Source organism: Lynx rufus, unplaced genomic scaffold (genome assembly GCF_022079265.1).
Source record: "Lynx rufus isolate CCGP_SWC_20201006 ecotype Redwood Valley unplaced genomic scaffold, mLynRuf1.p SCAF_1, whole genome shotgun sequence".
Classification (NCBI taxonomy): Eukaryota; Metazoa; Chordata; class Mammalia; order Carnivora; family Felidae; genus Lynx; species Lynx rufus.
In genome coordinates, this window is record NW_025814823.1 from 171,010,543 (window position 1) to 171,037,943 (window position 27,401).

A 27,401-nucleotide genomic window follows, 5' to 3' on the forward strand; every position below is an offset into this window, starting at 1 on the left:
TCCCGCGGGAGGGCGCGTGGGATGATGCTCTGGTCCTCGTGCTTTCCCCAAGCTCCCGCATCCGGAGCCGCCCTTGCCGGCACCGCCGCAGCCACAGACTGGGAGGGAGAAAGGAAAAAAGGGAGGGGGCTGGAAAGGCTCGGCGGAGGGAGGAGGGGACGTGGGGAGGGAGGAAGAGAAGGGGGAGGGAATCTCTCTCCTTTGCAGTGCCTCCGCCTCTCCTCTCCGGCTGACAGCGACCGGGTTCTCCCTCCACACCCTCTCCCGGTTCCTCGCCCCCTTCTCCACCCACCCTCCTTCCCTCCCTCCCTCCCGAGCGTGCTGGAGGAAAGCCGCAGACTGCGCGCGGCCCAGGGCGCCGGGGGAGGCGGCGGCAGCGGCGGCGGTGGGTGTGTGCGTGTGTGTGAAGGACGCCACCTCTTGCTCCTGCGTTCGCAGGCGGCGGCGGGCGGCGGGGCTTCTCGCTCCGGCAGCGGCGGCGACAGTGGTGGCGGCTTCCGGAGTCCCGCCGCGAAGATGCTCAAAGTCACGGTGCCCTCGTGCTCCTCCTCGTCCTGCTCTTCGGTCACCGCCAGTGTGGCCCCAGGAGCCGGGAGCCTCGTCCCGGATTACTGGATCGAAGGTTCCAACAGGGATGCGTTGAGCGATTTCTTCGAGGTGGAGTCGGAGCTGGGACGGTAAGGCGGGGGGCGCCCTGGACGTGGTGGAGCCGCGCGTCCTGCGCGCAAGCTCGGGCTTCTGGGGAAGCCCGCGGCGCGCTCCGGGGGCTGTCCCTTTCTTTCGGAGGGACAGCTCCCGAAGACGCGGGATCCAGCCTCCCTGCCCTTTGATTTCTCCCCGCCTAGTGTCTAGGAGAGAGCTAAGCACGTTCCAGTTGGAGTCGGGTCTCTCTCGGAGCGCCCAGGCCGGTGCAGCTGCAAGCAGCAGCCTCTCTCCCGCCCTCTCTCCCTCCTCCTCGCCGGCTGCCACTTGCCTTGGGTGACAGCTCCCACCACACGTGGGCCCTCCTTTCCCGATTGGTGTCTTCGCTCACGATTATAGCTTGCCAGAGGGTCTTGTTTGTCGAGTTATTTTTTGGGGGTAGGGGCGGAGGGTGCGCCTCCAAACCGTGACAGAATTATTAAATTAGATTCTTCCTCCTTCTTCTCATCCAACTCTCCAAAGCAAGTGGCACTAGAAATTAAACTTAAATACTAGCTTCCCTGCAGAGTCTGCTCAGGAGTGAAGGGGGGAATGAATCATTTCAGAGAGTTGAAGGCAGAATAATGAACTAGTGTGGCTTTAAAGAAAACGCAGCACATGAGGTCCAAGCAGTGGTAATTAGAAGAGTTCTGCTGCTCTTCTTTCATGCTGGAGTGATTTATTTAAATTATGTATGCAGAAAGCCATCTCTCTGGGGTTGCAGAAATGTCCCTCATCCCTCCTCTGAAGATCCAAACAGGTAGAAAGCGGTTGGCCGATGTGAAGATGCCATATGTTCTCATGTTTTTATCCACTGGAAATTGGTTTGGTTTTTTTTTTTTTTTTCCCTTCTCTTCTTCCTTTTTCCTTCTTGCCTTTCTGGTATCCATAGGTAAAAATTCTTCTCAACACTCATTTTAGATCCAGGCCTTTTATGATAGGGAATCTGAAAATGTAATTTCAATGTTGACAAGTTGAAGCTTCTGTATTTAATACTTCTCTGCAATTTCATTTTCTACTCTCTTTTTGTTGGAAAGAGTTTAGATAAGAGCCCCCCCCCAATTTTTTTAATGCAATTGGAGACCACAGTGCAGGATTATGGATGTTGGTACTTGGTGGGAATGTGTAAGGATTACCTACCCTGCCCCCCCCTCCATTTGCCACTACTATTAATGGCTTGTGGAATACAGAAGGTGTGCAAGAAAGGCAAAACTTCAGAATGAAAATTTAATTGTCATTGTTTAAAAATGTTCTAAAATACTTGGGCATTGAACAGTATGTATATAAATAGCCTACTTTGATCAAAATTTTCATTGTTCATCTGAAGATGTGCTGTTGTGTGCATTCATCAGTAGGTTGGAAGTGAAGTGTCTCCTTTCAGTTTTGAATCTTACAATTGTGTGGTGAGCTGCACTGGAGCAGTGTAAATTTCTGATTTAAGAGATAATCTACTTACAATTGTTTACGTGGTGTTTTAGAAACTGCCACCTCGTAGAGGAAGTGCCTCCTGGTGCTAAAGGGACTGCCCCACCACCAAATCTAACTGCTTTCTGAGTAAATTTACCCCAGAGGCCTCTAATTGATTCGGACTTATCATTAGCACATGATGTCTTTATGAATAGGGTTTGCTATCAGGAAACTCAAGAAATTTCCTTAATTTGAGGAATGGAAAAGTGGTTAGAAAAAAGAAATAAACTGCCAATTGTACCTGTCTATGGGATGGTAGACTTCATAGGGAAAACCTAAGGAACTTGAAGTTTATTTAAAAAAAAAAAAAAAGCTTTGTGCTATAATTGCAGTAAAATTTGCAACACAAATATAAATCATTTATATATTGCTAAGATTCTCACTCTGCAAAGTTGTTTGATTACCTTGAAAATCACAGAATTAAAATATTTTGAGAGATCTAAAAATTCTTTCTCTTGCTGCTTTTCGGTAGTCATGTGTATTGGGTAAGTTCTCTGTAGCTGGCAGTATGGGCAAGGTGCATGCTTATTCCATTTGGCTGAGACTTTGAGAAATGTCACTTAATGATCAAAGTTATTTTTTTCAACAAGATAAGCCTAAACCTTAAAGCAACTAATGTTACAGATATAATTACTAAGAATCTATATAGCCAGAGAATGCAAAAAATTATTTTTTTTTTTTTTAAATTTTTTTTTTCAACGTTTATTTATTTTGGGACAGAGAGAGACAGAGCATGAACTGGGGAGGGGCAGAGAGAGAGGGAGACACAGAATCGGAAGCAGGCTCCAGGCTCTGAGCCATCAGCCCAGAACCCGACGCGGGGCTCGAACTCACGGACCGCGAGATCGTGACCTGGCTGAAGTCGGACGCTTAACCGACTGCGCCACCCAGGCGCCCCGAGAATGCAAAAAATTATAATTGTAGATATTGACTGACAAAAGTCCTCTTTCTTCCTCCACTCATGATAAAGTTGAGACTCAGTTGGTTTTAAGCCTTTACTCTCTTAACTCCCAGTCTTGGGCCAAATCTGCCTGACCTCGGTGATTCTAAGGCCAAAATAGTTAATTCATTAGTAACACAGTTGTCATTATGATGCTAGGGGAATAATGATCTTGGTGTTGTGGGTCACCATTGTGGTTAGTTCCAGGGTGTAGACAGTCCCCACTAGATTAAGTTCATTTGTAAGTAGTCATTCCTCTGTTACAATTATCTGTTGCAAGCTGGTGAGTCCTGAATTAAGACTGGACATGTGACTATTAGGGAAACACACCCTGAGGATATATTTGGAAATTTTAGGGAGCTCAATAAAAGCTAGTTGAAACCTCTGGATAGTGCTGGCAGCACTGTTTCACAGGTAGCCCAAGGCCATGTGATAGCTATTTTATTTTATTTTATTTTATTTTATTTTATTTTATTTTATTTTATTTTATTTTATTTTATTTTATTCTCTCTCTAATATATACAGATATATATGGATAAGGGTGAGGAGTAGGGGTAAGAAGGATTATTTAAGAGTATCAGGCAAACTAATTTAATTTTTCTAAAATCACAGTTGAAAATACTGCTTTGTTTATAGAGTTTGTTAAAAAGTTTACAAAAACCTTGATGACCCAACACATTCAGTTCTGCTCATAAATATAAGTTGGCCATGATCCTTTTTAGGGCTCCCTATCCTAGAGAGCAGTTGGTCCTTTGCCCAGTGATTTGAGAAATTGGCATTTTAAAAGCTTTTCTATGGGAGAAAAGAGCCTGCCTCTCTCCAGATTCTGTCCAGTGGTTTGGCACATGGAGGGACAGGATTTGGCCTGGGCTGCCCTGTGGTGGGGATTTGGCCTTGTGCATCCAAACCCATGTCCTGTTTTTAGTTATTTCCCACCTTGTGTTTCTCTCTGTAACAGGAGACTGAAAGAATGTTTGTAGCAAAACTAGATGTATCCCCATACACAAAAGTTTAGGGAAACCAAATGAAACATAATTAGTACAAAAGAAGAGTGTGTTAAATTATTTTGGGATAAATTTTTTAAAAATTTCCATTCTACTTAACTATAGTTTCTTTAGACTAGTGAATTTCAATTCCCGCCCCCTCCTCCCCCCACCAAAACTGCTGTTCAGTTTAAGAGAGTACATTTATATGGCAACTGAGTTAAAGCAGAGTTTTATAGGATCCTTTGCAATATATATTATTGCTTAGGAACCAAACAGATTTAGATAGTGAGATATAGGTATGTATAGAATAGAAAGTATGTGTGTATAGAATGGAAACAAGTTTCATAAAACAATGTATATTCTTGTTACCAACAATGTAGTCTAATATTTCCTATTCTATGCTGTTTGATTTTATTCTATTTCATTAAAAAATATTGGCTGAATCCACATGATTTCACATCTCACTAATGGATTGTGACTCAGTGTGAAAATGCTGTTTTAGGCCATAAATCTGTGTATGCCAGTTTAAAACATGAGGAAGACTCCTTTTGAAAAATGCCCTGCAGACCAACTACTAACACTGTGTGGTCTCCATTTGCACATCTCTATAGAGAAAAGTTCTGTCTTTGTCTGCAGGTCCTCATTGGGTTTTCCCTTCCAAATATTTTGGAAAAACTCTAATGTCTCCCCAAGATATGCTGGTTGCACTATACTTTGAAATAACTGTGGGTGGGGGCAGGAGGCTAGGCCAGGAGCACCGTCACTGTATAGGGGAGGAATTCAAAGGCCTAAACACTTGTGTATTCCACTTGGTAACACTTAACCCTGGCCCTGGGTAATGGCCAGCTGATACTTCCTGTAAGGAAACATGGAAAGTATGCATTTTCTAACAAAAGCATTCTAACCAGTGCTCCTGGCTGGTGAGGAACCAGATCCTCTCTTTCCCTTTCTCTCTCTTTGTTCGAGACCCTTCCTGAGCCATTTTTAGCAAGTACTTCTCATACCCTTGGTTTTCCCCCCACAGTGTCCTTTAGGACCCCACAGCAGATCCAGAATATACTGCTGGTTACAGATCTCTTGCTACCCACACTGTGCTTAATGTCTTAAGCTCTTTTGGGGATCTGACTAGAAATTAAAAATATAACTGTTCAGTCCCTCTGTTGTTCTCTGTGCTTCCAATTCTTTTCTTATGCAGTTGACTCAGGAGCATGGTGAGAGGCGAGATTGCAAGTGGGAGAGTAGAAAGCTGGGCTGCACATGCTTGAACACTGACTATAAGCTCCCAGAAGGTAGTCTGTGGATTTGGCTGCCTCACTGTCATGTGCTCAGTGCCCAGCACAGTGCTCATTATTCAGCAGGTGCTCAACAAATGATTTTAGAGGGAGTGAGTGAATGATAATGAATTGGGCCAGGCACAGGGTACACGACCCTAGGGAAAGGGAAATCTGGTAGCTTGTTTATCTTGTCCCTAAAATTTGTGCAACCATAATCTCACTGTGTGCTGGTTTTCTTTCTTCACAGTGGGAGTCCTGATAACTGTCACCTCTGTAGCTTGTAGGTGTTGAAAATAATGCTGCTTTTCTGTTGGCAGAGAGCTTTGTGGCTCTGAAATGAAAGGGATTCAGTTTCACCTTCACTATCATTTTACCACAGGCATCTCAGAATTAGGAGTTAAATCAACTTGAATGTAAAGGCATAAAATGCCTCCAAGGTATTCTAACCACTAAAGTTAATACATAGTAAATGCTAAATTTGGAAATATAGTCATTGTAAAGAGCCTCAAAATTAAACGACGACTATGATAGGGTCATTACTTTAAGAATACACTAGTTTTCCATGTTTAAATACAGTTACAGAGTAAAAATAACTCCTATTGAAAAAAAAAATAAGTCACAGGTGCTATTTACTGCTAAACTGTTCTAGGGAACTTTACTTGAGAAAAAAAGAGAGACAGAAAGAGAAACAAAACACTAACCACAAAATAGCTTCAAAGAACTTTCTTGTAAACACTTTACACTCAGAATAAATGTCTGTATTATGTGTTTGCAGTAATACATTTGAGAATAAAGTGCCAAATGATAGTTATTTCAGTTACTAGTTGTTTTATGTCAATGTTTTTTGTTTGTTTTGGTTTGGTTTTTTGTCTAGCTTAAAAAGTAGTTCTTTAAAAAAAAAAAAAAAGGTCTGCTTAGACTCCCTTTTGGGAAAGCTAACATAGCTAATATATCCAATAAAAAATTGAATTTTTTAAATTTCAAGGTCAGGTTTATTCTGCAAAATATATTTGAGTCCATGAACCATATAAATCAGGCCAAAGAATAACTTTAAGTGAAATCATGAAATTAATAGCTAGCTAGAATCAAGGTTTTACTCAAATTAGTGTAGTCTTTTTTTTTTTCTCTTGGGTAAGGGTCATCTGAAAATCTCATAATTCCTGTGGCTTAATGAGGAAGTTAGATCTACATATTGAGAGTATACTGTTAGCACATAAAGGATGTGGACTCTCCAATAAAGTCCATCTTTAAATTCTGAGTGCTAATTGGGGGCAGTGGGTGTATGGATGATATAAAACTGAAAGGTTTGGGTGGGAGATTTTCCTCAGTAATCTTACCAATGGCAAAGAGCATATAAGGTAAGGAGCAGTGCTGAACACAGGGTGATTTATAACAATTGACAAAGGATAGTACATGTAGAACTTTCTCTTTTCTCTTAGAGCAGGATTTCTTGACCTTGGCACCATAGACTGTTGGGGCCAGATAATTCTTTCTGTGGGGGCTCTCCTTGCACTGTAGGATGTTTAATAGTATCCCTAGTCTCTACCTACTAGATGATAAAAGCAACCCTCCCTTGTAACCCCCAAGATATGACAAGTAAATATATCTCTAGATATATTAAGAACCACTGTTTCAGAAGCTTGAAGAACCACTTTTCTGTTAAGAACCACTGTTTCAGAAGCTTGAAGCTAGTCTCTTACGTGAGTTTCTTTAGTTATGTAGAAGGTTAACAAGGAGGCTGGTGGATTGAAATCTTTTGACTTTATTGAGTATCTGCTACAACCAAATGTTTCTCCCATTTCTATGTAATACCATTAAGATTTTTGTCGTATGTGCTTATCACCTGTGCTATAATTTGCTTAATATTTTTTGTCTAAAAATTAACCTAAATTTGCTAATTGAGAGTACTTATTTTCATTAAATTGAAATTAAATTTCATTAAGTTGTATTCATGCCATAAATAGAAGCAAATTATAAAAATGAATTGCAATAAAAACAAAGCAGTTTTATTAAACTGGGGCTACAACTGTTTTTTTGCAAAAGGCTCCAAGCCTTAGGATTGTTCTCTCTTTGTTAAAAAGGGAGATTATCAAAGATTAGCAGTGGTAAAACCACAGTAGCACAAATTGAGGATTTCTTTGTGATGCAATCAGAAAAATGGAAAAAACAGTTGAAAAGAGAATAAGGTTCTCATTTTTTTATTCTTTGCTATTTAATTCGATGCCTTTGTGCCACCTAAAAACCTCTCTGTTACCGCTCTCACCTTTTGCATAACTATGAACTAGGCAATGTATGTTGGTAGTGTGTGTGGCAGGGCAAGGGGGCTGGGTTATGAATGAATACGATGAGCAGAACACTATATATTAGCTTCCAGATGTGTAGTTTACAACAATAAATTTAATCTGAGATAAATAAGTAAAACTATATGAGATAGGGATCAGACAATCTCCGCAGTCTGAAGATGGAGTGGTTAATTCCTACGGGGAGGGTTGCGGTGTCTTCATGCATGGGGGTGAACCTTGAAATTCAGCAGGATTTTAACAGAGCTTTGGTGAAGGGCATACCAGGTAAAAAGTACATTCTAAGGAAAGGCAAAAACTGGCAGAAAAATGCAGGATACACATTTTATTTTGCAAACTTTATAAAACATGACTATTGTCATGAAAGATAAAGTTGGGAAGGTAAGTTGATGTCAGGCCAAAGAGAGCCTGTAAAAAAAAACATGACTGTGTCTTTATCAATTGAAAACCAAAATTGCAGATAAAGAGAAAGTAAACATTATGAGAACAAAAGGTGGCCATATAAGTAGCTGTATCTTGGGTTATGTTGTGGGACTAGAACTTGCCATTAACGCGTGGTAAGAGGGAAGGAGGGATGGAGAGAAGGAGGGAGGGAAGGAAGGGAGAAAGACACCCACAACCTGGGATGAGATAAGAAAGCGGAAGTGTAGGATGGAAGTAATTGAGATCAATTACCTAGACCTAATAAAGAGCCCCATAAAGGGACAGACAGTTAATATTTTAGGCTTGGTGGACCATACGGTCTCTGTGGCAATTCAACTCTGTGATGGCTGAGTGAAAACAGCCATAGACAACACAGAAACAGGTGCACATGGTGATGTTCCAATAAAACTCTATTTATGACCATGAAATTTGAATTTCATATAATTTTCACAGCACAAAATGTTATTCTTCTGATTTCTAAAATCCATTAAAACATGTAAAAACTATTTTTACGTTGCAGACTGTACAGAAACAAGTGACTGCCATATTAGGCTCTTGGCCTGTGATTTGCTGAACTCTGACCTAGAACAGTTAAGTTACAATCCTACTCCTCTCAGTAACCAGAAAATTTCGGGTTAAAATGATATGAAGACTTCATTTATTCAAGAAACTACCTTGAATCTCCCTTTCACTTTGAAAATGTCAACTTGATCTTAGTTTTTCAAGTGGGCACAAGTATTAAATGCAGACTCCTCCTTTTTTTACATCTGTTGAAACTGGAACAGTTAACAGTTTTTACACATGTGGCAAGTTGGCTAGTTCCATTCATCATTTATGCCTTTGAAAATCAGTGTTCACATCCAGAGATTATTTCTTGGAGGATAATTTATTTCACATTTCATAATGAAATAGATTTCATGTTGCTCTTTCTTCTATTGTATTTGAAGTGACAGTGCATTACAAAATAATATGCTGGGACACCTGGGTGACTCTGTCAGTTAAGTGGCAACTCTTGATTTTGGCTCAGGTCATGATCTCATGGATTGTGGGATCAAGCCCTGTATTGGGCTCTGTGCTGTCAGCTTGAGATTCTCTCTCTCCCTCTCTCTCTCTGCCCCTCTCATGCTCTCTCTCAAAATAAGTAAAACACAAAAAAATAAAAAAAGTAAAAAAAAATATGCTAAATAAACTGTTGATAAAAGATTTGCCCCTCACTAGTAAAGTGAATTTCTCTGTTGACTAATATATTATCTGCATATTGAATAATCCTTCTATGTGCCATGCATAAATCTCAGGTAGACTAATTAATGTCCTTTAAATTGAGACTCTGTTTAAATAAACAATCTTTTGAAAAAATAGAATTTTTCTTTTTTCTTTTGAGTAGACTTAAGAGCTAAACAAAAGCGGTCACTTATATTTTGAGTAAAATGGGATGCCGACATAGAGGGTGTGCTACAAGAAAGTATTAGAGAATCTATTTCTAAATTTTGCTTTTAATTTTTGCTTTTAGATATCTTAAAAAGCACATTACAGATGGGTTCAGTAGTACATGTATATCATCAGTGAGTACATAAATATACATAACTTGGGAGCATGTTCTTACAAACATCTTCTTGGATGATTATTAGATCAAAGAATGGTAGTTGTAAGTGGATACTAAATCAGTTTCTTTACTTATATTTAAATAACGTTCTACTTTATGAACATGACTTTAAAGCAGATATATAGATAAAAATGCAAACAAAAAAGAAAACATGTGGCAAGATGTGTCTTTGTGCAGAAAGAGGAAGTGGGTACATATAGGCACTTGTTATGCATTTTAAGACTATCTGATAAGAGGTTTTGATAAGAACTTACTGCATTTGTAACTAAAGAAGTCATATAGCAGAGAAGAGAAAAAGAATACAGCTTGCCCATCAAGCAGAGGGTTGAATGAATTTTGCTTTTCCTTACTGTTGAGCACCAAATTCATATTATTTGCAAGAACCTCAATTTTAATACACCTGTCTTCCTTCTTGGTATATTTTACAACTGCTGTCGTAGGCGGCTGAGTGTTTGGTGGTCAGTGCTTGAAGAGTTGTGGTCATTAGGGCTCAGATATTGAGTTTAACCCTGTTAACAAATGCATTGTCATTACTTAATTACTTCTTAAGTCATACTTCAGGGTCATATGGTTGAAAAATTTACCAGGTGCAAAAATACAGAATATTTCTTAAAAGATAAAAAAGGCTAGACTTGAACAACCCTCTGATTAAAATGGCCTTCTAGAAAGGTAATGGACATGACATATTTTTAACTGCTCTCTCTATTAGTTTGCAGTAGCATTCTTTGCTAAAAGTGTACTTTCTTTAACTTATGTCATGCTTATAGACAGAACTTGACTAGTATTACAAACCAGAACAAAGAAGAGTAGGAAAGGGATTGCAAACCTGTAACTGTGATCACACATTTATTGCCATCTACAGTGCAGCATTTGAATGATTTCTCCCTACTTCAAGTCCTTATGGACTGCTTAAGAGGGACCTTTGCTTGCATTTTCTCCTTCATTGCACTTTTTTTTTTTATCTTGGTGTGCCTGACTGTACTGTCTTGAATAGTTAGTGACTATTTTAACTAAGTGACAACCTTCCATCTGAGGCTCTAACAGACGTACAAAGTTGTTCCTTGGGTGTGACAGCTAGTCAGTCCAAGGTTAATCTTTGACAGGATTTAAGTATACTATTATCTATTCATTCAAGTGAATCTTGTATTTTTCCCCAAAACTCCTTGTTAAAGTAACCACTGAGAAAATAAGACTGTATTATTAAATGTGACCAAATTCAAAATATGTAATTCAATAAGTCAGCCTGGCCTAAAGTGTTCAATCATAATAGGCCTCTGAAGATTTCTTGTGTGAGCGGAAACATTTTTAGTGTCTCCACTAAAGGACTCTGAGTCCTCCTCTCCTTTTCCCCTGAACATGAACATGTAAGCTAATAATATTCAATTGAGGTAAACACTTGAGAAGCTCTCCTGAGTGTAACCTGTAGCTAGAAGCAAACTAAAACCATAATAAACAGAGCTTTTCATGTGTGTGTATGACACATTAGTTAAATAGAGAGCTGAGGAAAGTATCAGCAAACCAGTACAGTTCTTCCAAATCTTGAGATACTGAGGAAATGGAATGACAGGATTGTGCAGAAGACCCCAGGGAGCAATTGAGGTCCCGGCCCAGGCCAGGAGGGGGCAGCAGAGCACCAGACCGGGTTTGAGCAGGCGCCTAGGCAGTGGAGGGGAGTGAATGAGTGAGTTATCCTCCCCAGGAACCATAACCCAAGGGGAGAGGTGGGCAAGGCAGCTACTTAGGGCGGCTTCCACGCTGGACAGCAAGCAGGCCATTCTGAACAGTTGAGTCAGTGAGGTGAAGGAGGACTGCTGAGTAAGAAGACACGAAACTAGATGGTGCAGGATGTGGGCAGGAAAACAGGCAGGAGCAAATTGCTACTTGATGGCTGTGTCCCTTTAGGCATAACACTGAACTTCACTTAGCCTTCAGTGTAAAATGAAGGTCATGGTGTTATATCCTCCCCAAGGTTGCTATGATGATGAAATGAGATCATGTATGCAAAAACTCTGCTCTGAAGCTGGCACATGTGCTTAATAGCATTCCCCAGACAGGACACAAGTTGAGAGTAGGGGATAATGATTCCAAATTAGGTATCTGTAAGGATAAACACCATAGTCTAGCTTTTAGCAGTCTGACCCCAACTTGCCTGCCAGTCTCATTCCACACCACTTCCTTTTCTAATTATCGGCGCAGAGTGTTTGGTGTTTGTGGTTTACTGTCTTAGGTATCTTGCTAATTATTTCAGTAATACAACAAGATGAGCACACCGGCACGGTTTTTTCAGATGAGGAACCTGAGGCTCAGAATGTTCAAGCAGCTTGTCCAAGCTCATGCAGCTGGGGAGGGGAATCAAACACAGGTTTGTCAGACTCAGGTGTTTGTTCTCTTTCCACTATGCCTGTCTTGGCCTCAAGGACCCCATAAATCTCTGTGGACCCCTTCATATTTCTGTGGTGTTGTGCATGAAACTTTCTTTTGTTAAATGCCCTGAAATATCCTTCTGATCCCTGCAGGACAGTCATTCTACCCCAGGGAGCAGGTTTCTTCTACCTCCCTGCTCTCATATTATTTAAAAAATTTTTTTAAGTTTATTTATTTATTTTGAGAGAGACAGAGAGACAGAGAGTGAGCAGGGGAGGGGCAGAGAGAGAGAGAGAGAGGATACCAAGCAGGCTCGAGCTGTCAGCACAGAATCTGATGCGGGGCTCAAACTCATGAACCATGAGATCATGACCTGAGCTGAAACCAAGAGTTGGACACTTAACCAACTGAGCCACCCAGGTGCTCCTGCACTCATATCTTTTATATATTTATTGCCTGATAGGTAAATGCTGTGTGGTCTTCATTACCAGAGCCTCTGTGCCTTGGGCAGAGGAAGCCTATATCTTTTTTTTTTTAATATATGAAATTTATTGTCAAATTGGTTTCCATACATCACCCAGTGCTCATCCCAACAGGTGCCCTCCTCCATACCCATCACCCACCCTCCCCTCCCTCCCACTGCCCATCAGCCCTCAGTTTGTTCTCAGTTTTTAAGAGTCTCTTATGCTTTAGGAACCCTATATCTTATTCATCTTTTATCTCCACTACTAAGTCAGTTCTTTCTTCATCGGCTTACTACCTGCTCCCCCATGAGTGTTTCATAAATGTTTGAGGAATAGTGAGTGAATCATAAATATTGGAGGAGTTAGGTGAATAGCAGAAAAACAAGCAGCACTTAAATTTCTCTTTCTTCAGGATGTTTGTCCTTTGAAACCCTCTGCTAAACCAGTACACTGTGAAATTATTCAATGCCTGTGTCCCTCTCTTTAGAGTGTAAACTGTTGTAGGCTGGGTCTCTGTCCCCTCACACACTGCCGTGTCCTCAGCACTTAGTGCAATGTCTGACACATAGTAAGCACTCAGTAAATACTTGTTGGGTGAGTCAATTGCACCACTGCGGCTTCTGCAATGGAAAGTCCTTTTGAACCCAAGGACTGATGGAATAGTGTGACCTTCTGTGATTAGACCATTTACCTCTAAGGTCCCTTACAGCCACAAGCATCTGTGCATCTGTGTTTTCTTCCAGTTGAATTCTCTGGATGATTGCTTTAGATCCTTACTATGTGTTCAGGAGACAGAGAAGGTTTGGGAGTTACGTAGGGCTCTGAGCTCCAAAGTCTTTGTAAATGTGTCAGAAGATCCTTGGATAATTTCTGTTCTTTTTCTGTGCTTTTTAAATGCCTCCTCTTGTTAGAAACATGTACTTACTGTTATGTTTGCTCATTTTTACTTCCATTAGCAGACCATACAGATGCTGACATTTGTGATATCTAGGACAGGGTTTAGCAGAAAGGGATATTTCCTAGCTTTTCCCACTCTGCTGGTTTTGTTTTTGAAAGGAATCATTCTTTTTAAAAAGCTTGACTTATGACCTGTTTGTGTCTGCGTAATAATCTATTATCAGTGTCCTGTAACATAGTCTTATAACGTGGGCCCTGCCTGAGCCAGGAGGAAAAGGAAGAGCTAAGGAGGGGATTGTGAAGGAGATAAGAATGTAAATGTTCTTCTCTGTGTCTGTCTTTATTTAGAAGTGTTATTTTAAAATCATGTATTGAGATATCTAATTGGAAGTTATGTTGAGAAATTATAATCAGAAATATAAATAATTTCTCAACATAACTTCCAATTAGGGTCATTAACTTTACATTCATGATTTGTATCAGTGTTGAAACAATTATTCTGGAAAATTTGTATGTCTCCATCTCTATTTTATTTTATTTTATTTTATTTTATTTTATTTTATTTTATTTTATTTATTTTGAGAAAGAGAGAGAATTCCAAGCAGGCTCCATGATGTCAGCACAGAGCCTGATGCGGGGCTTGATCCCACGAACCCTTAGATCATGACCTAAGCAGAAACCAAGAGTTGGATGCTTAACTGACTGAGCCACTCAGGTGCCCCTCCATCTGTATTTTGACAACAGTGGCCAGGGAGTGTGGTGAAAGAAAAACTGTGTAGGTGGAAGAGGGACAGAGATAGAGCTAAAGAGCAGAGGGCAGGCCAGGCTTCACCCTAGTCTACTTTTTGTAGGTCCGTTTACACCTCACTCTATGAGCACCTCCCTATCCCTGCCTGATTTCTCCATGCTCCCATTGTCCCACCAGAGCCCAGGTACCTCCCATTTTTCTTATATCTACCCCTGTTATGGAGGTATTTGTGTCCCTGCCAAAATTCTTAGGTTTAGACCTTAACACCCAGTGTGATGATATTTGAAGATAATTAAGGTTAGATGAGGTCATAAGGGTGGAGCCCTCATGATGGGATCTGTACCCCTATAAGAGGAGCTACCAGAGAGAATACTCTCTGTCTCTGTTTCTTTACCATGTGAGGAATCAGCTGGAAGGCAGATGTCTGAAATCCAGGAAGAGAGTTCTCACCAGAACCCAATCATCCTGGAGCCCCTGATCTTAAACTTGTAGGCTCCAGAACTGTGAGAAAATAAATTTTTGTTGTTTATGCCATCTAGTCTATGATGTTTGTTCTGACAGCCAAAGCTAAGACACCCTTATGTTCCTTTTCCCCACTTTGATATCTGTCTGACTTTGGTCATAATCTCAGAGTTGGCTTGCTATGTCTCAGAAATTAACCTGAGTTAATCTACACTAGTGTGGCAAGCAGTGTTTGAAAAAAGTGATGTGCTTCTTCTTTCCCAGATGCCCACCATTGTTTTTCTGCCAGATGTTGGGAAATGTAGTCCAAAGACTCACTTCACAGGGACTATAGCTCCTGCATTTGGTTTATCTAGGATGGATGGAGCTAACTCTGGGTTGCTGTTATTATTTACATATAGAAATGTATATATGGGCTCCCTATCACATCATGCCTTGCTGGACCCTAGGCTGGGACACTTCTTCTGTGGTCACACTCTTTCTCCCTCTCCTCTGCCTTCTAGGCACTAGCATCTTGGTATCCATTGTGCATCCATACCTGTTGGTTTTCCAAGGGTCAGTGCCTGCCAGCTCCCAGCACATTATTTCCTCAGCAGCTGGCACAGGATTGTTTTGTTGCCAGCTGGAAGCTCAGCTATTAAAAAATAAAACTTGGCCCATCTTGAGTATCATATGTTTCCATCAGGAATTGGATCTACTTTCTGGCACAACTCACACAATCACTTGGGCACCTCTCTCAGGTCTGAGTACCCAGTCTTCTTCTGGGTCTTTGATCACATTTTCACTTGCTTATTCCAAATACAATTTCCTTGAGAAGTCTGTTTATGAGTAGTTGAGGGCCAGTTTACCATCACTTCACTTGCTCTTATTGAATTTATTAACCTCTTCAGTGTTTCCTTAGCCCTGGGTTGCCTGCTCTGATAGTTGCTATCAGTTTCGTCTTGTAAATTGTAAATTCTCAGAATAAGGTTCATGTTTCTTAGGTTAATGAGGAGGTGACACACAACACTGAAACAGTGGATATTTACTGCATGGCTTCACATGAGACAATTCAAGAAAAGAGATCATAATATTTGTAAATATTTGACTACTGCTCTTTGTATTTCATATACTGAAAAGATTGTTTGGTATAACCTTAGGGTTTTTTTTATTATCTGCAAACAAAAGAACAATTGGAGTAGTTTAAAATAGTTACTGTAGGTGGCCTTTCTGTGTAATATTTACAGGGCTCTGCTTATAAGAAGGATGTTAAAATTAGAAAATATTAATCATTTTGTAGCTTTGAGATCTTATTTGCACTAACTTTTAACTCTTTGTCATGAATTCATTAATTTTTTTATTCAGAATAATGCATGCTTCACTGGAAAGTTGAATAACAAGACCCAGAATTACTGCAACTTAACTATGATTCAGAAATAAAGAATAGAGTCCTGGAAATCACTTAATGATATTAAAAACTGTATATAGGAAGGAATATTTTAAAGTAGTCTGTAGTCTGTGTACACTGATCAAGAAAAACATATCACATTGAAGAGACTTCTTATATTTAAATTATGTCACTATTAGTCATACCTAAATATTTATTTCTCTAACTTGGTACCTAAATGGTAAAATAAAGATTGTCTTCTGTTTTCATCATGCATTTCTTTAATAGCTGCTATTAACCGTCTCATACCTATTAGTTATTGTTAATGAATGTTTTAAATTGTAATGAGCTTCACTTTCCTCATCTGTAGAATGAAAATACTAGTGTCTTTCTCACATGATTATTGCAGAGAAAAGAGATAAATTACATGGCTGTATTAAACACAAAATGCCATGCATATTGTGCAATACTTTTAAATTTGAATAATAATAATAATTTTTTTTCTTTACTATTAGCTCCAGACTACATTTAGATTTCATCAGCTTTTCCATTGTCTTCCAGGATCTAATCCAGGCAATCCCATTGCATTAGTTGTCATGTTTTCCCTGCCTTCTCTGCTATGTGACAACTTCTCAGTCTTTCCTTGTTTTTCATGACCATGATAGTTTTGGGGAGTGCTGGCAGGTATCCTGTAGAGTGCCCCCAAGTCTGGATTTGCCTGCTGTCTTCCCATATGATTAACTGGGATTATGAGTTTTTGGAAAGAATACCATAGAAGTGAAGTACCTTTCTTGTCACATTGTATCACGGGTACATGATACCACATGATATCACTGATGATAGTAACCTTCATTACTTGGTTCCCATGGTATTTGTCAGGTTTCTCCACTCTACAGTTACTGTTTATCCCTTTCCCTTCTCTATCTAGTCTTTGGAACTAGTTCACTAAGTCTAACCCACTCTTGGGAAGGAGGGTGATTAGGCTCCACCTCCTGGAGGGAATAATATCTACAGATATTATTTACAGTTCTTCTGTATGGAAGATCGTAAACTATTATTTCATCACTGATGAGTTCTTATATGTATATAAAGTAATGGAACATCTCAAGTCATTTTCCAAAATTCTTGTAAAAATATACTGCCATTATAGATCATGCAGTTGGAACTGTATTAGACAGTTGTACTAGACAGTTGGGAATTTACTTTGAATTTGGTAGAAGAAGCTGTCCCTGGAACTTTGTGCTTGGACAATGAAGCATATTATTGATGAGGACATACGAGATGAGGAGAGGTACATAGATAATGGTTCTCTTCTGTGTTCAAAAACAGTGGTAGTATGTCAAGCCTGAAATTGTGAAAACAATGAAGATGTTATGATTGTCTCCTGTGCCTGCATCTACATGACTACAATATGCATACATCTAGATCATTCTTAAGATTTTGACTTAGGTTTGCAGGAGCATAGAGTGGATAGCACCTTAGAAATCAACTAGTCCAGTGTTTCTTTGACAGGTGAAGAAATTGAAGCACAGATAGGACGCATGTCTTACTCAGCACTCCAAAGCTGGTTAGTAGTAGAAATGGGACCAGAACCTTGGTCTCTGCACTCTGACTCTGGGACACACTTCCTTTCCTCACAAGTGCCATTTGCAGAAACCTGGGCCTAAACCAGTATTGGCTCTTCCTCCTTAAACTTCCTTAGTTATTTCAGAATACAAAATTTCTTATTGCCAAGAAGCTGTTACAGGTTGTGATTTTTAAATTTGCACTATTTCCTTTGTTATGTTTTTGCATTTTTTTGCATTGTTTTGCAGAGGATATGGTCTTAAAAATTAAAATGTAACAAAAACTATTAAACACCGGGTAATATTTTACACTTGATTTCTTTCACGTTTTGGGCAGTATTTGTTCACCTTGTAAAAAAAACTTCTGTCCCTAAGTGTGTTGAAGTCACATTTACGATTCTAGTATGCATGCCAGAGTACATTCTGTTCCTGTTTGTGAGTAATTTTTGGGACTAGGATTCTCATTCTCATACAGCTAATTGAAGAAATCAGTCAAAATGTCATTGCTGCACCCACTTCAAAAAGGCTATCTACATTAAAATATAACATGAAATATACACTAGCTTGAAGACATATATGCACACCTATGTTCATTGCAGCATTATTTACAACAGCCAAGATATGAAAGCAGTCTAAGTGTCCATCACTTAGTGTTCATCAGTAAATGAATGGATAAAGAAGAGTTATATATATACAAAGTAGAATATTACTCACCCATAAAAAGAACAAAATCTTGCCATTCACATCAACATGGGTGGACCTAGAGGGTATTATGCCAAATGAAATAAGTCAGGCAGAAAAATAAAAATAGCACATGAATTCACTCACATGTAGAATCTAAAACACAAAAGAAACGAAACAAATAGACTCACAAGTACAGAAAATGAACTGACAGTTGCCAGAGGGTGGGATGGGGTATGGGCAAAATAAGTGAAGGGGATGAAGAGGTATGTTTCATTTATAAAATCAGTAAGTCATGGAGATATAATGTACATCATAGGAATATAGTCAGTGATATTGTATAACTTTTATAACTTGGTAACTTGATGTATAGTGAGGATCATTTTGTAATGTATAAAAATAACAAATAACTATGATGTACCCCTGAAATGAGTAGGATATTATATGTCAGTTATACTTTAATTAAAAATGAGAAAAAACATAATATAAAATAAATCACCCTTATTTGTTCTTCCTGACTGCAGGGAATTGGAATGTTTGCGCAGATGGATTGATTAATACAATACCCCAATATGTAGTGTACTTAAGTGAAAAAATTACATGGAGGTGTCTTTATGGTAGCTCCACATGTCATGAGACCAAGCCCATTTTCTTATTGACAGTTATGATCAAATGTATTTATAAGAGAAATATATTGGATGTTGATTTTTAATTTTAATTAATGCTGGTAGCCCCTGATTTACATTAAATAAATATTCTTGTCTTTTCTTTTTTACCCTAATAATTTTGCTGACCACAGTGGTAGGCTGGCAAGTTAGGTTTTAAACTTAACTTTTAGGTTTTGGCTGATAAGAAAAATATTTTTAGCCATTATTGATAGAAATAGCAGTTTTCATTATCAATAACAGGGAAAATTGTGTCAATGTCTTATTTCTCTTGCTCACATGCCTATATCTAAGCCTGTGCTGAAGGGCTGCATACTCTCATAGTAGTCAATGCCACGTGTTTGCTTCCTCTCTTGATCTACCTTCTCTGACATGAGTCCGCACTGCTACTTCCTTATTCCTCAAACATCTTTGGTCTTGTTCTTATCCTCATTCTTCCATTAAAAGTGAACGTTGAGTTCCATTTGACGTCCACCTCCCAAAGTGATTCACTGATCTCACTTTTTAAACCTCTTAACTGCCTGTGAATCTGTTGATAACAGATTTTTCCTTGCCCTTTTTAAAGCCAGAAGATAACCATATTTTCTGTGCCATGAAATGCTGAACATTCATGGACAAAGTTTACTCATGTAAAATAACACCACAAAACCTCTATCGGCTGTGTATATCATAAATAATCATGTGATAATCAATTGATATCAATCAAGTTATCAATCCCAAGAGTAAATGGTTCTCACAAATAATTTTAATTTGTATAACTTGTGTTCAGCCAAATCACATTTTTAGTTTTTTTCTTCTATCTCTGTTTATAAAGAGCCATCACTGCTGATGGTTTTTCCTGCCACTATGTAACTTCAATGCATAGACCTCTCTGCCTGTATTTTAGGACTACATGAAGCTCCTGAAATTGCAAGCTAAATTTTTTGTGTACAAGAATTTTTCTGAGGCAAGTTACCATAGCTTTCATCAAATTTTCTAAGATATTTAAGAAGCCCTACTGTTCAAGGTTCATCCACACACATATTCTTACATATGCTAAGAACAGTTGGATAGCATGAGATTTGTATTGACCTAATCATTTAGGAGACTTTTTTCCCTCTTTTGCTGCCCTTCCCAGTTCATCTGTATCCCCCTGTAGAGCTTTCTGTATTTTTATATTCCTAGTTTTTCTTCTTCTATGTTTCCTTTTATTACTTAGGATGCTGTTATATGCAAGTATAATTGAACAAATACATATTGAAACACCAAAAGAAACCCAGCTCAGATTGTCTTCAACAATGGATTTTTTTGGCTAAAGTTACTGAAGAATAGAGAGTGTTCAGCTTTTACATGTGATTTGACTTGGGCCCAGATTTATGTCTCTATATTTCTTTCATTTTAGCCCTCCATCCTACATCTATTGCCTCTGTCCTCATGCCAGCTTCACTCATGGTAGCAAAATGCAGCAGTTGGAGTCCTTATGTTGGCAACCAATCATCATCATCCAGTCCAGGAGGTTCTTCACTTCCTTCTGTCCTTAAATGAGTCAGAATCAATCAGTTTGGCCAGGGGGATGTCTGTGCACTAAAGGACATAGGCCTGTTGTTACCACCATACCTGAACAAGTCCCAGAGGCAAAGGGGAAGAGTGTTCGGTTTATGGCACTCAGGGTCTACTTTTAAAGACTTTAGCAAGTCCAACTTGGGTGTGGGTGCTAGTATGAAATATGTTGAGCAGCAACTAACAATATTTATTACATCCCTTAAATTGAGTTCTGACATACAGTTCTGACATGTGCTGTCCCACAGCTCCACACTTATACTATGGAGATAGGATTTTACTGCTGTAAAAGATGGGAATTTGTGGTGTTCCCTGAAGAAAGTTATATGAAACATCAGTTCTTGGGATGTTTTTACCAGTCAGAGGTTTACCAGAGAAACAGAAACAGCAGTTAAAACACATACACACATGCACATGCATGTACATTTATTTATTTTACTTTATTTGAACATTATTCGTATTAAATTTTATTTACTTGTTTTTTTTTTATTTATTGAATTTATTTATTTGAAGGCATTGGTTTATGTGATATGGAGGCTGCCAAGCCTGAAATCCCTAACACAGGCAGGCGAACTGGAAACATTTGGACAGGAGCTGATGCTGTAGTCTTGAGGTGGAATTTCTTCCTCAGGGAAACCTCAGTTTTGTTCATAAGGCCTTTCAACTGATTGGGTGAGGCCCAGCCACACCACTGAGGATAATCTTCTATACTTAATGTCACCAAATTGTAGATGTTAATGAGATCTACAAAATACCTTCACAGCAACATCAAGACTAGTGTTTAACTGAATAATAGCCCAACCAAGTTGACCTAAAACTAACGATCATAGATGTTAATAATTGTAAGATCAAAGAATGCTTGTGTGGTTAAATAAATTAGAGAGGTGTTACATTAGACATTGTTCTAGGACTTTTCATTCTTTAATGTGCTTAAGTACATTGAGTTTTTTAACTATTTCTCAAACTTACTTGATCAAGGACATTTTTTGTTTCCCTAAAGAATATCTCTCACTGGAGTAGTATTTCACAGAATACATTTTGGAAAACACTGGATTAAACTGTGACTAGGGGGGCGCCTGGGTGGCGCAGTCGGTTAAGCGTCCGACTTCAGCCAGGTCACGATCTCGCGGTCCGTGGGTTCGAGCCCCGCGTCGGGCTCTGGGCTGATGGCTCAGAGCCTGGAGCCTGTTTCCGATTCTGTGTCTCCCTCTCTCTCTGCCCCTCCCCCGTTCATGCTCTGTCTCTCTCTGTCCCAAAAATAAATAAAAAAAACATTGAAAAAAAAGAAAAAAAAATTAAAAAAAAAACAAAAAACTGTGACTAGGAAGAAGAACTTTACTGTAATTATGGGCAGTTTTATTTGTATGTTTCTGTTGTTTGTACTCTTAAATGTATTAATGCATATTCCTCTTCCTCTGTTAAATTATAACCCCCTTTTGGCATCACATTTTGTGTCTTCACAAAGCGGAAATTCAATAACATTGACTGAGAAATTCTTTGATAAATGAATGCTTGTTAAGTCCTGGGTTAATGATCTTTAAATTTGCTCAGAGCCATCACTTGCCTTGGAAGATATTAAACTGTAATGGCTTTAAAATGTTTGCTGCCCTTTAGAGATTTTCTCATTGCATAGAACCAGCCAGTAAGATTAAGCAGGTTCTATGTCATGGGCATAATATGCCTCATCTAATCACTTTACTTTTTAATGTGACAGGCTATACCTTTGTTCCACTTAAGAGATTATTTCAATCCATAGAAAACAAGAAAAAGAACAGAACAGGTTATGGTCTGAAAGCAGCACTGCTTTTGTTTTGTTTTGCTTTGTTTAGTTTAGTTTTGTTTAGTTTAGTTTAGTTTAGTTTAGTTTTGTTTTGTTTTGTTTTGTTTTACTGCCCCTTCACAGTACCCAGCACATTGCTTTACTCTCAGTGGTGCTTGGTATATTTCAAGCCTGGCTCTTAGAAGAGAAAAAAATTTCCTCTCAACCCTGCTTAAATCCCTTCTTCTTGTGATACATAATGAGATCAAACAGATCTGAGATTTGCTTTTAGCCTATAACCTATCATAATGGCCTGTGGTCTAGAGATAGTCTAGATAGTCTAGAGTCTTAAAGACTCTTAGAGACTTAAAGTCCTGGCCACAGACTCTGACCAGTAATCATATCATGCTGTGGATAGATCCATTTGCCTGGAGGGGAGTAGAGCATGAAAGACAGAAGTGATGGTCTCCTGCATATCCATGGCTGTATCTTAGCTCCCTTCCGGATCCTCAGAGCTGCTGCCTATATAGGAAAGGGGCCACCCTAACCTGTTTGCATGGATGTTGTGAATAAGCAAAAATACTTTTGGAAAACAAGTCAAAATTTAAAGTCTGATTTAATTAGAAAGGATCTTGTTGTATCTGAAGAGATTATTGTTTTAAAATAGCCAGTTTTGATTGAATTCAAAAGATTACTTAATAGCCAGTTAGTGCGCAGCCATGAAAAAAGTGGGCATATTAGTTTCTTTTCCTTGCTAGACAAAAGAAAAAGAGGCTTTAAAGCTATCCTTGGCCATGAAATTGGGATAAAGGTCGACCTTATAAAATTTAGATTTCTTCCTCCCAAAGACAGAGACAACCCCAAAATTATCTGCATTGTTTGAGAAATAGCTTGAAAACTGAAAACACCTCGCCTTAAAAACTTTCTTCCCATATTACAAAATGAATAAATATTATTATGTTTTATATATAGAACAATATATAAACATATCTATATTTACTATAAAAATATTTAAATGTATTAAATATCTGAATAATTATAAAATAATAAATTCATTTTGAGTGTAGAAATTTTGGAAATGACAGATAAATAAAAGGCAGACAATAAAAATTACTTTCAATTCCATTACCCAAGAATGATCACTGTTCACATTATGCTTAGTTCTTTTTGTAGTTATATATGTGTGTGTCACTGTTTTCACCTAATTATTTATCTCCCCAAACAGTCACTTTATTTTCAGGCCTTAAGGCTAATGTTTTATAGATTTAGGAGTATATTGATGATTGATTTTTTCATGTGCTTCTATATAATTCATACAAAATATAAAAACATATTTTATATGTTCTTTCATTGGGTGTACAAAATCACACATCGTAGTGTCAGCTGATCTTTAACAGGTCTGTACCATGGGCTGGGCACATTATCCTATATTGTCCTCAACCCTCACAATAACCTGCTAGGTCGGTACTGTTAACCTGAGGAAGCAAAGGTCTAGGGAGAGCAAGAACAGTTTATGTCACACGGGCATTAAGTGCCCATGGCCCAGGACTGTCTGCTAATCTGACTCCAAAGGTTATACTCTTAAAACTATATTATTGCCTCTTCTCAAGTAAATTCTATGTCAGATTTACTAGGTCCCAGACAGAATTTCTAAGGTATGAAATTATGAGCAAATTGGCCATGCACACAAATTTGATATTCAGAACTTGACAGAGGTGATTCAGAGTTCTTTCACATTTCAGAGGGATGGTCAGACTATACTATCCAGGGATTTACGAAGAGCCAGGGGAGAGAGTCCTGCCTAGTCCTACCTGATTTGAGGCACAATGCACTTCTTTAAAGAAGGAAGATTTTCTCCACAGACTTCAAAAACTCAGGTTTGTTTTTGATAATGAGCTCAGAACAGTATCAGAGGACTCAAATTGGTGACTTTAAGGTTAGCTGATAACAGATTATATTTTGTTACCCATTATCATTGCCTATGGGCTCATTATGGGCTTACTTTGTATTTCTAGAAGAATGCCCACATACTGAAGGCTCATGTCCATCTCCCAGTACACTGCTTCTCCTTCATAGAGTGTCTCCATCCCTTCAGTGTTCATTTTCCTTCCTCATATCTGCTTCATTCTTCGCCCTTCTCTTCTTACCTGGATCCCACTTTACCATCTCTGTCTTTTCTTCTTTCTTTTAGTTTTCCATTCTCCATCCCCATTATCCTATGCTTTGACTTCCACTTTATCTTACACTCTGCAATCTTACATCTGCAATTCCTGTGCTAGGCAGTACTCAGTTCTGAGCCCTATCCTTGAGTTTACTCAGATTTTTAATACTCTTTATCTAGCACTTAGCCCTTCAATGAAGTATGACTTTTGTCAGCCCAACAGCTGCCTTGGCTTTGTAAGTAACTTCTTGGACATTCCTCAGTGTTGCTTGCAGTACTCAGATAAAACTTTAGTTTCAAGAGTGAAGGGCATTTCTGTGTCTTTAAGAAATACAATGGAGGTAGCTGCATTTTATAATTTCCAGTCTTGAGCTGCATTTCATGAAGTGACTTTTGTTACTGGTGGAAAGACTTGTGTTGTGAATAATCTGATTATGTTCACTCTTCAACCATTTGTTGTGCTTTACACAAAAGCCTTTGACCAACAGAGTGATATCCAGTTCATGTTGCACTGACCAAGCTAATTCATTCCAGAGGAGGAACAGGTATCTTTCTTGAAATCTTGCTCTAGGGTCATTTAGTCTAGGAGAGGTCATGTCTGTATGGCGTTAGAGTTGATTTTGGAAGTAAACAAGGACACTGCTAGTCATATGGAAACCTCCAATACCATAGCAGAAGGGAACTACCTAAAAAGACATTGTTCACTGTGTTTGCCATGCCTACTACATTACAAGGCCAGAAGGAAGGCAGGGCTGGGTTATTTATAGTCTTCTCATTTAGCTTCTTAAACAAACAAACAAACAAACAAAAAACACAGCTAAGAGGATTCAATTTGAGAAGGCTTTTACTTTTTTCTGTGATTTGTCTGGTGTCTGTTTTTCTTTAATTCTCTCCTTTTGCTTTTTATTTTCTCCTTTCTGCCTAGTCTTTCCTTTCCCTTTAATGCTTCTTCTAAATGCCAAATCTAAATAAATAAGAATGTGACATTATAGCTGTGGTGGAAGGGATGTTTCAATATGTATTCTCTGATGAAGGTTTCCTGGTATAGAAGTACGTTGAGGAAGCTTGTACTTTTCCAGTTCATGTCAGGTGGTGTAAGTATGTGACTTTGTGGTATGGAGTTTGGGGTTCTCTGACTTGTTTCTTCCTTAGCTCTTCGGTGCCCATGCCTCCTTGCAATAATGAACTCAGATTTGATGGAACAGGGCAGAGTCCAAACTTACGCATCTGTGTACATTTTCTTTTTCTTTATGCTTATATTTCTTCTTGAGTTGTGCTAGCATGACAGAAGGCATCTGGGCTAGGGCAGAATTATGGGATGCCAAGGCATAGTCATTATTATAAGATGCCAAGGCACCATCATGTTCACGGCAACTCTGGGAATTACTCCCCAAGTCTGTACTCGTACACTTTCCAAGAATGTATCTATTTGGAGATGTATTTAAACCTTGTCAAAGTCATTTGTCTTGGCTTCTTCAGTTGATTTATGTGGGGACTCTGATTGTTGGCTGCTGAAGTACAATCTGTACATGGAGATATAGGACTCATGCTGTAAATAGTATGGCATATCGTAAACCATGAAAGAGTCAGTGCCTTCTTACATATTTTTGTTCAGTATGGAGAAGTGTGGAAGAACACAAATAAGACTGCTTCCTTATTTAGGTCCTCATGATATACTCAAGACCAATGTTTTCTTATATATATTCCCTGGATCTCTCCATTGAACCAGCTTTAATTTGAGAAACACTTTTTGGGAACCAGTGGTTACTAGTGGAGTTAGTAGAAGAAAATCTGATGAGCCTTACTTATAGAGCCCACTAAGGACCCCCACATAGTATTTACTTTGGCATAAATATTATTTTGAGCTAAAAGTAATCCAAACCCAGCGGATTCAGAAAAGCTCTTGACTTCCCCTTCAACTGTCTGCTTATACCAGTAAGAGAGCTATTAACTGAGATTCCTCTTTACCTAAAGAACTTAACTGCATCATAGAGCAACCTTTGTTTTCCAAACATCTCCTTTCACCTTCCTGCTAATGGTTTTTCTCCTCTTTGTATCCTCAGACCACTTTCCCTTCTCCTTTGCTCCGGTAAGTGTCCTGTTGCCTCACTGTCTTTGGAATTTCCATGTTATGTGGATTCCCTACGTATGCTATTAAAATTGATTTTCACCTATTTAAAAAAAATCTATAATGGCATTTTTAGCAATAGGCTAATAACTAATATAGTAATAATAATGTTGCAGTAGTAAGTTAATTACAATGTAATGTTAACAAAAAGAAGTTGTTGGAAAAACTTTGATTAAATTTTTGTCACTCACTCCATGTTTTCTAAAGAAATGTTTAAAATCTCTGATCCTATTAATTTTCAAAATAAGGACTGGATAAGAAATTTGTCCCTAATGCAATGATAGCTATTATGTAGCACTGCATGAACTAGAAAAATTACTCCAGTAATCTACAAATTTTCACCAGTCTGATGATTACTTAGTAATAGCAAGTGCCGCTGCTTGTATTGGTGACAGCTCTGCTTGGACAATACATAAAGAGATGCAGGCTCAGGCTGTCAATTGTATTTGTGTTCGTATTAGCTTCCTTATTTTCATCAAGCCCGAATTCTTGTCCACAGAAACTTACTCTTTTAGGTCATTTGGCCTCTGCTGATTAAGTAACCAGACATGTGCACACACACACATTCACATTAGTTAATGCCATCTTTTGCATAGATGATACTCCAGTGTGCCTCTCCTGCCCTCGTACTCCTGCCTTTCATCTTGCTCCAAAAACAGCTTTGGGTTCTGGCAGCTGCGTACTGGAGAAGCCTCAGAGCCATGTGCTGATCCTCCTCTTCTGAGCAGGCTTCTGAAACCAACAGCAGGTGCTGGCTACCCCACTTGCCCCTGGAGACTAGGAGGAGAGACGGTTCCAATTCTGGACAGGGTCGAGCTGTTCTGCCACAACAGATGGCCAGCATTTGGTCTTTAGTCCTGTCACCTGGTGAACTCCAATACTGTGTATAGTCTCTTATTTGCTTTTCATTAAAAAGAGGCAGGAAAGG

General features: G+C 38.9%; 1 protein-coding gene across 1 annotated transcript in view; it reads left to right on the forward strand.

The window, feature by feature from the left end:
* Positions 1-271: 271 nt before the first annotated feature.
* The window catches only part of CAMK4 (calcium/calmodulin dependent protein kinase IV), a 215,853-nt gene continuing 188,723 nt past the window's right edge, over positions 272-27,401 (forward strand). The window contains exon 1 of the mRNA XM_047090178.1: positions 272-677. Coding sequence (XP_046946134.1) covers positions 517-677 — 161 coding nt within the window. The 5' untranslated portion in view covers positions 272-516. The remainder of the gene's footprint in view (positions 678-27,401) is intronic.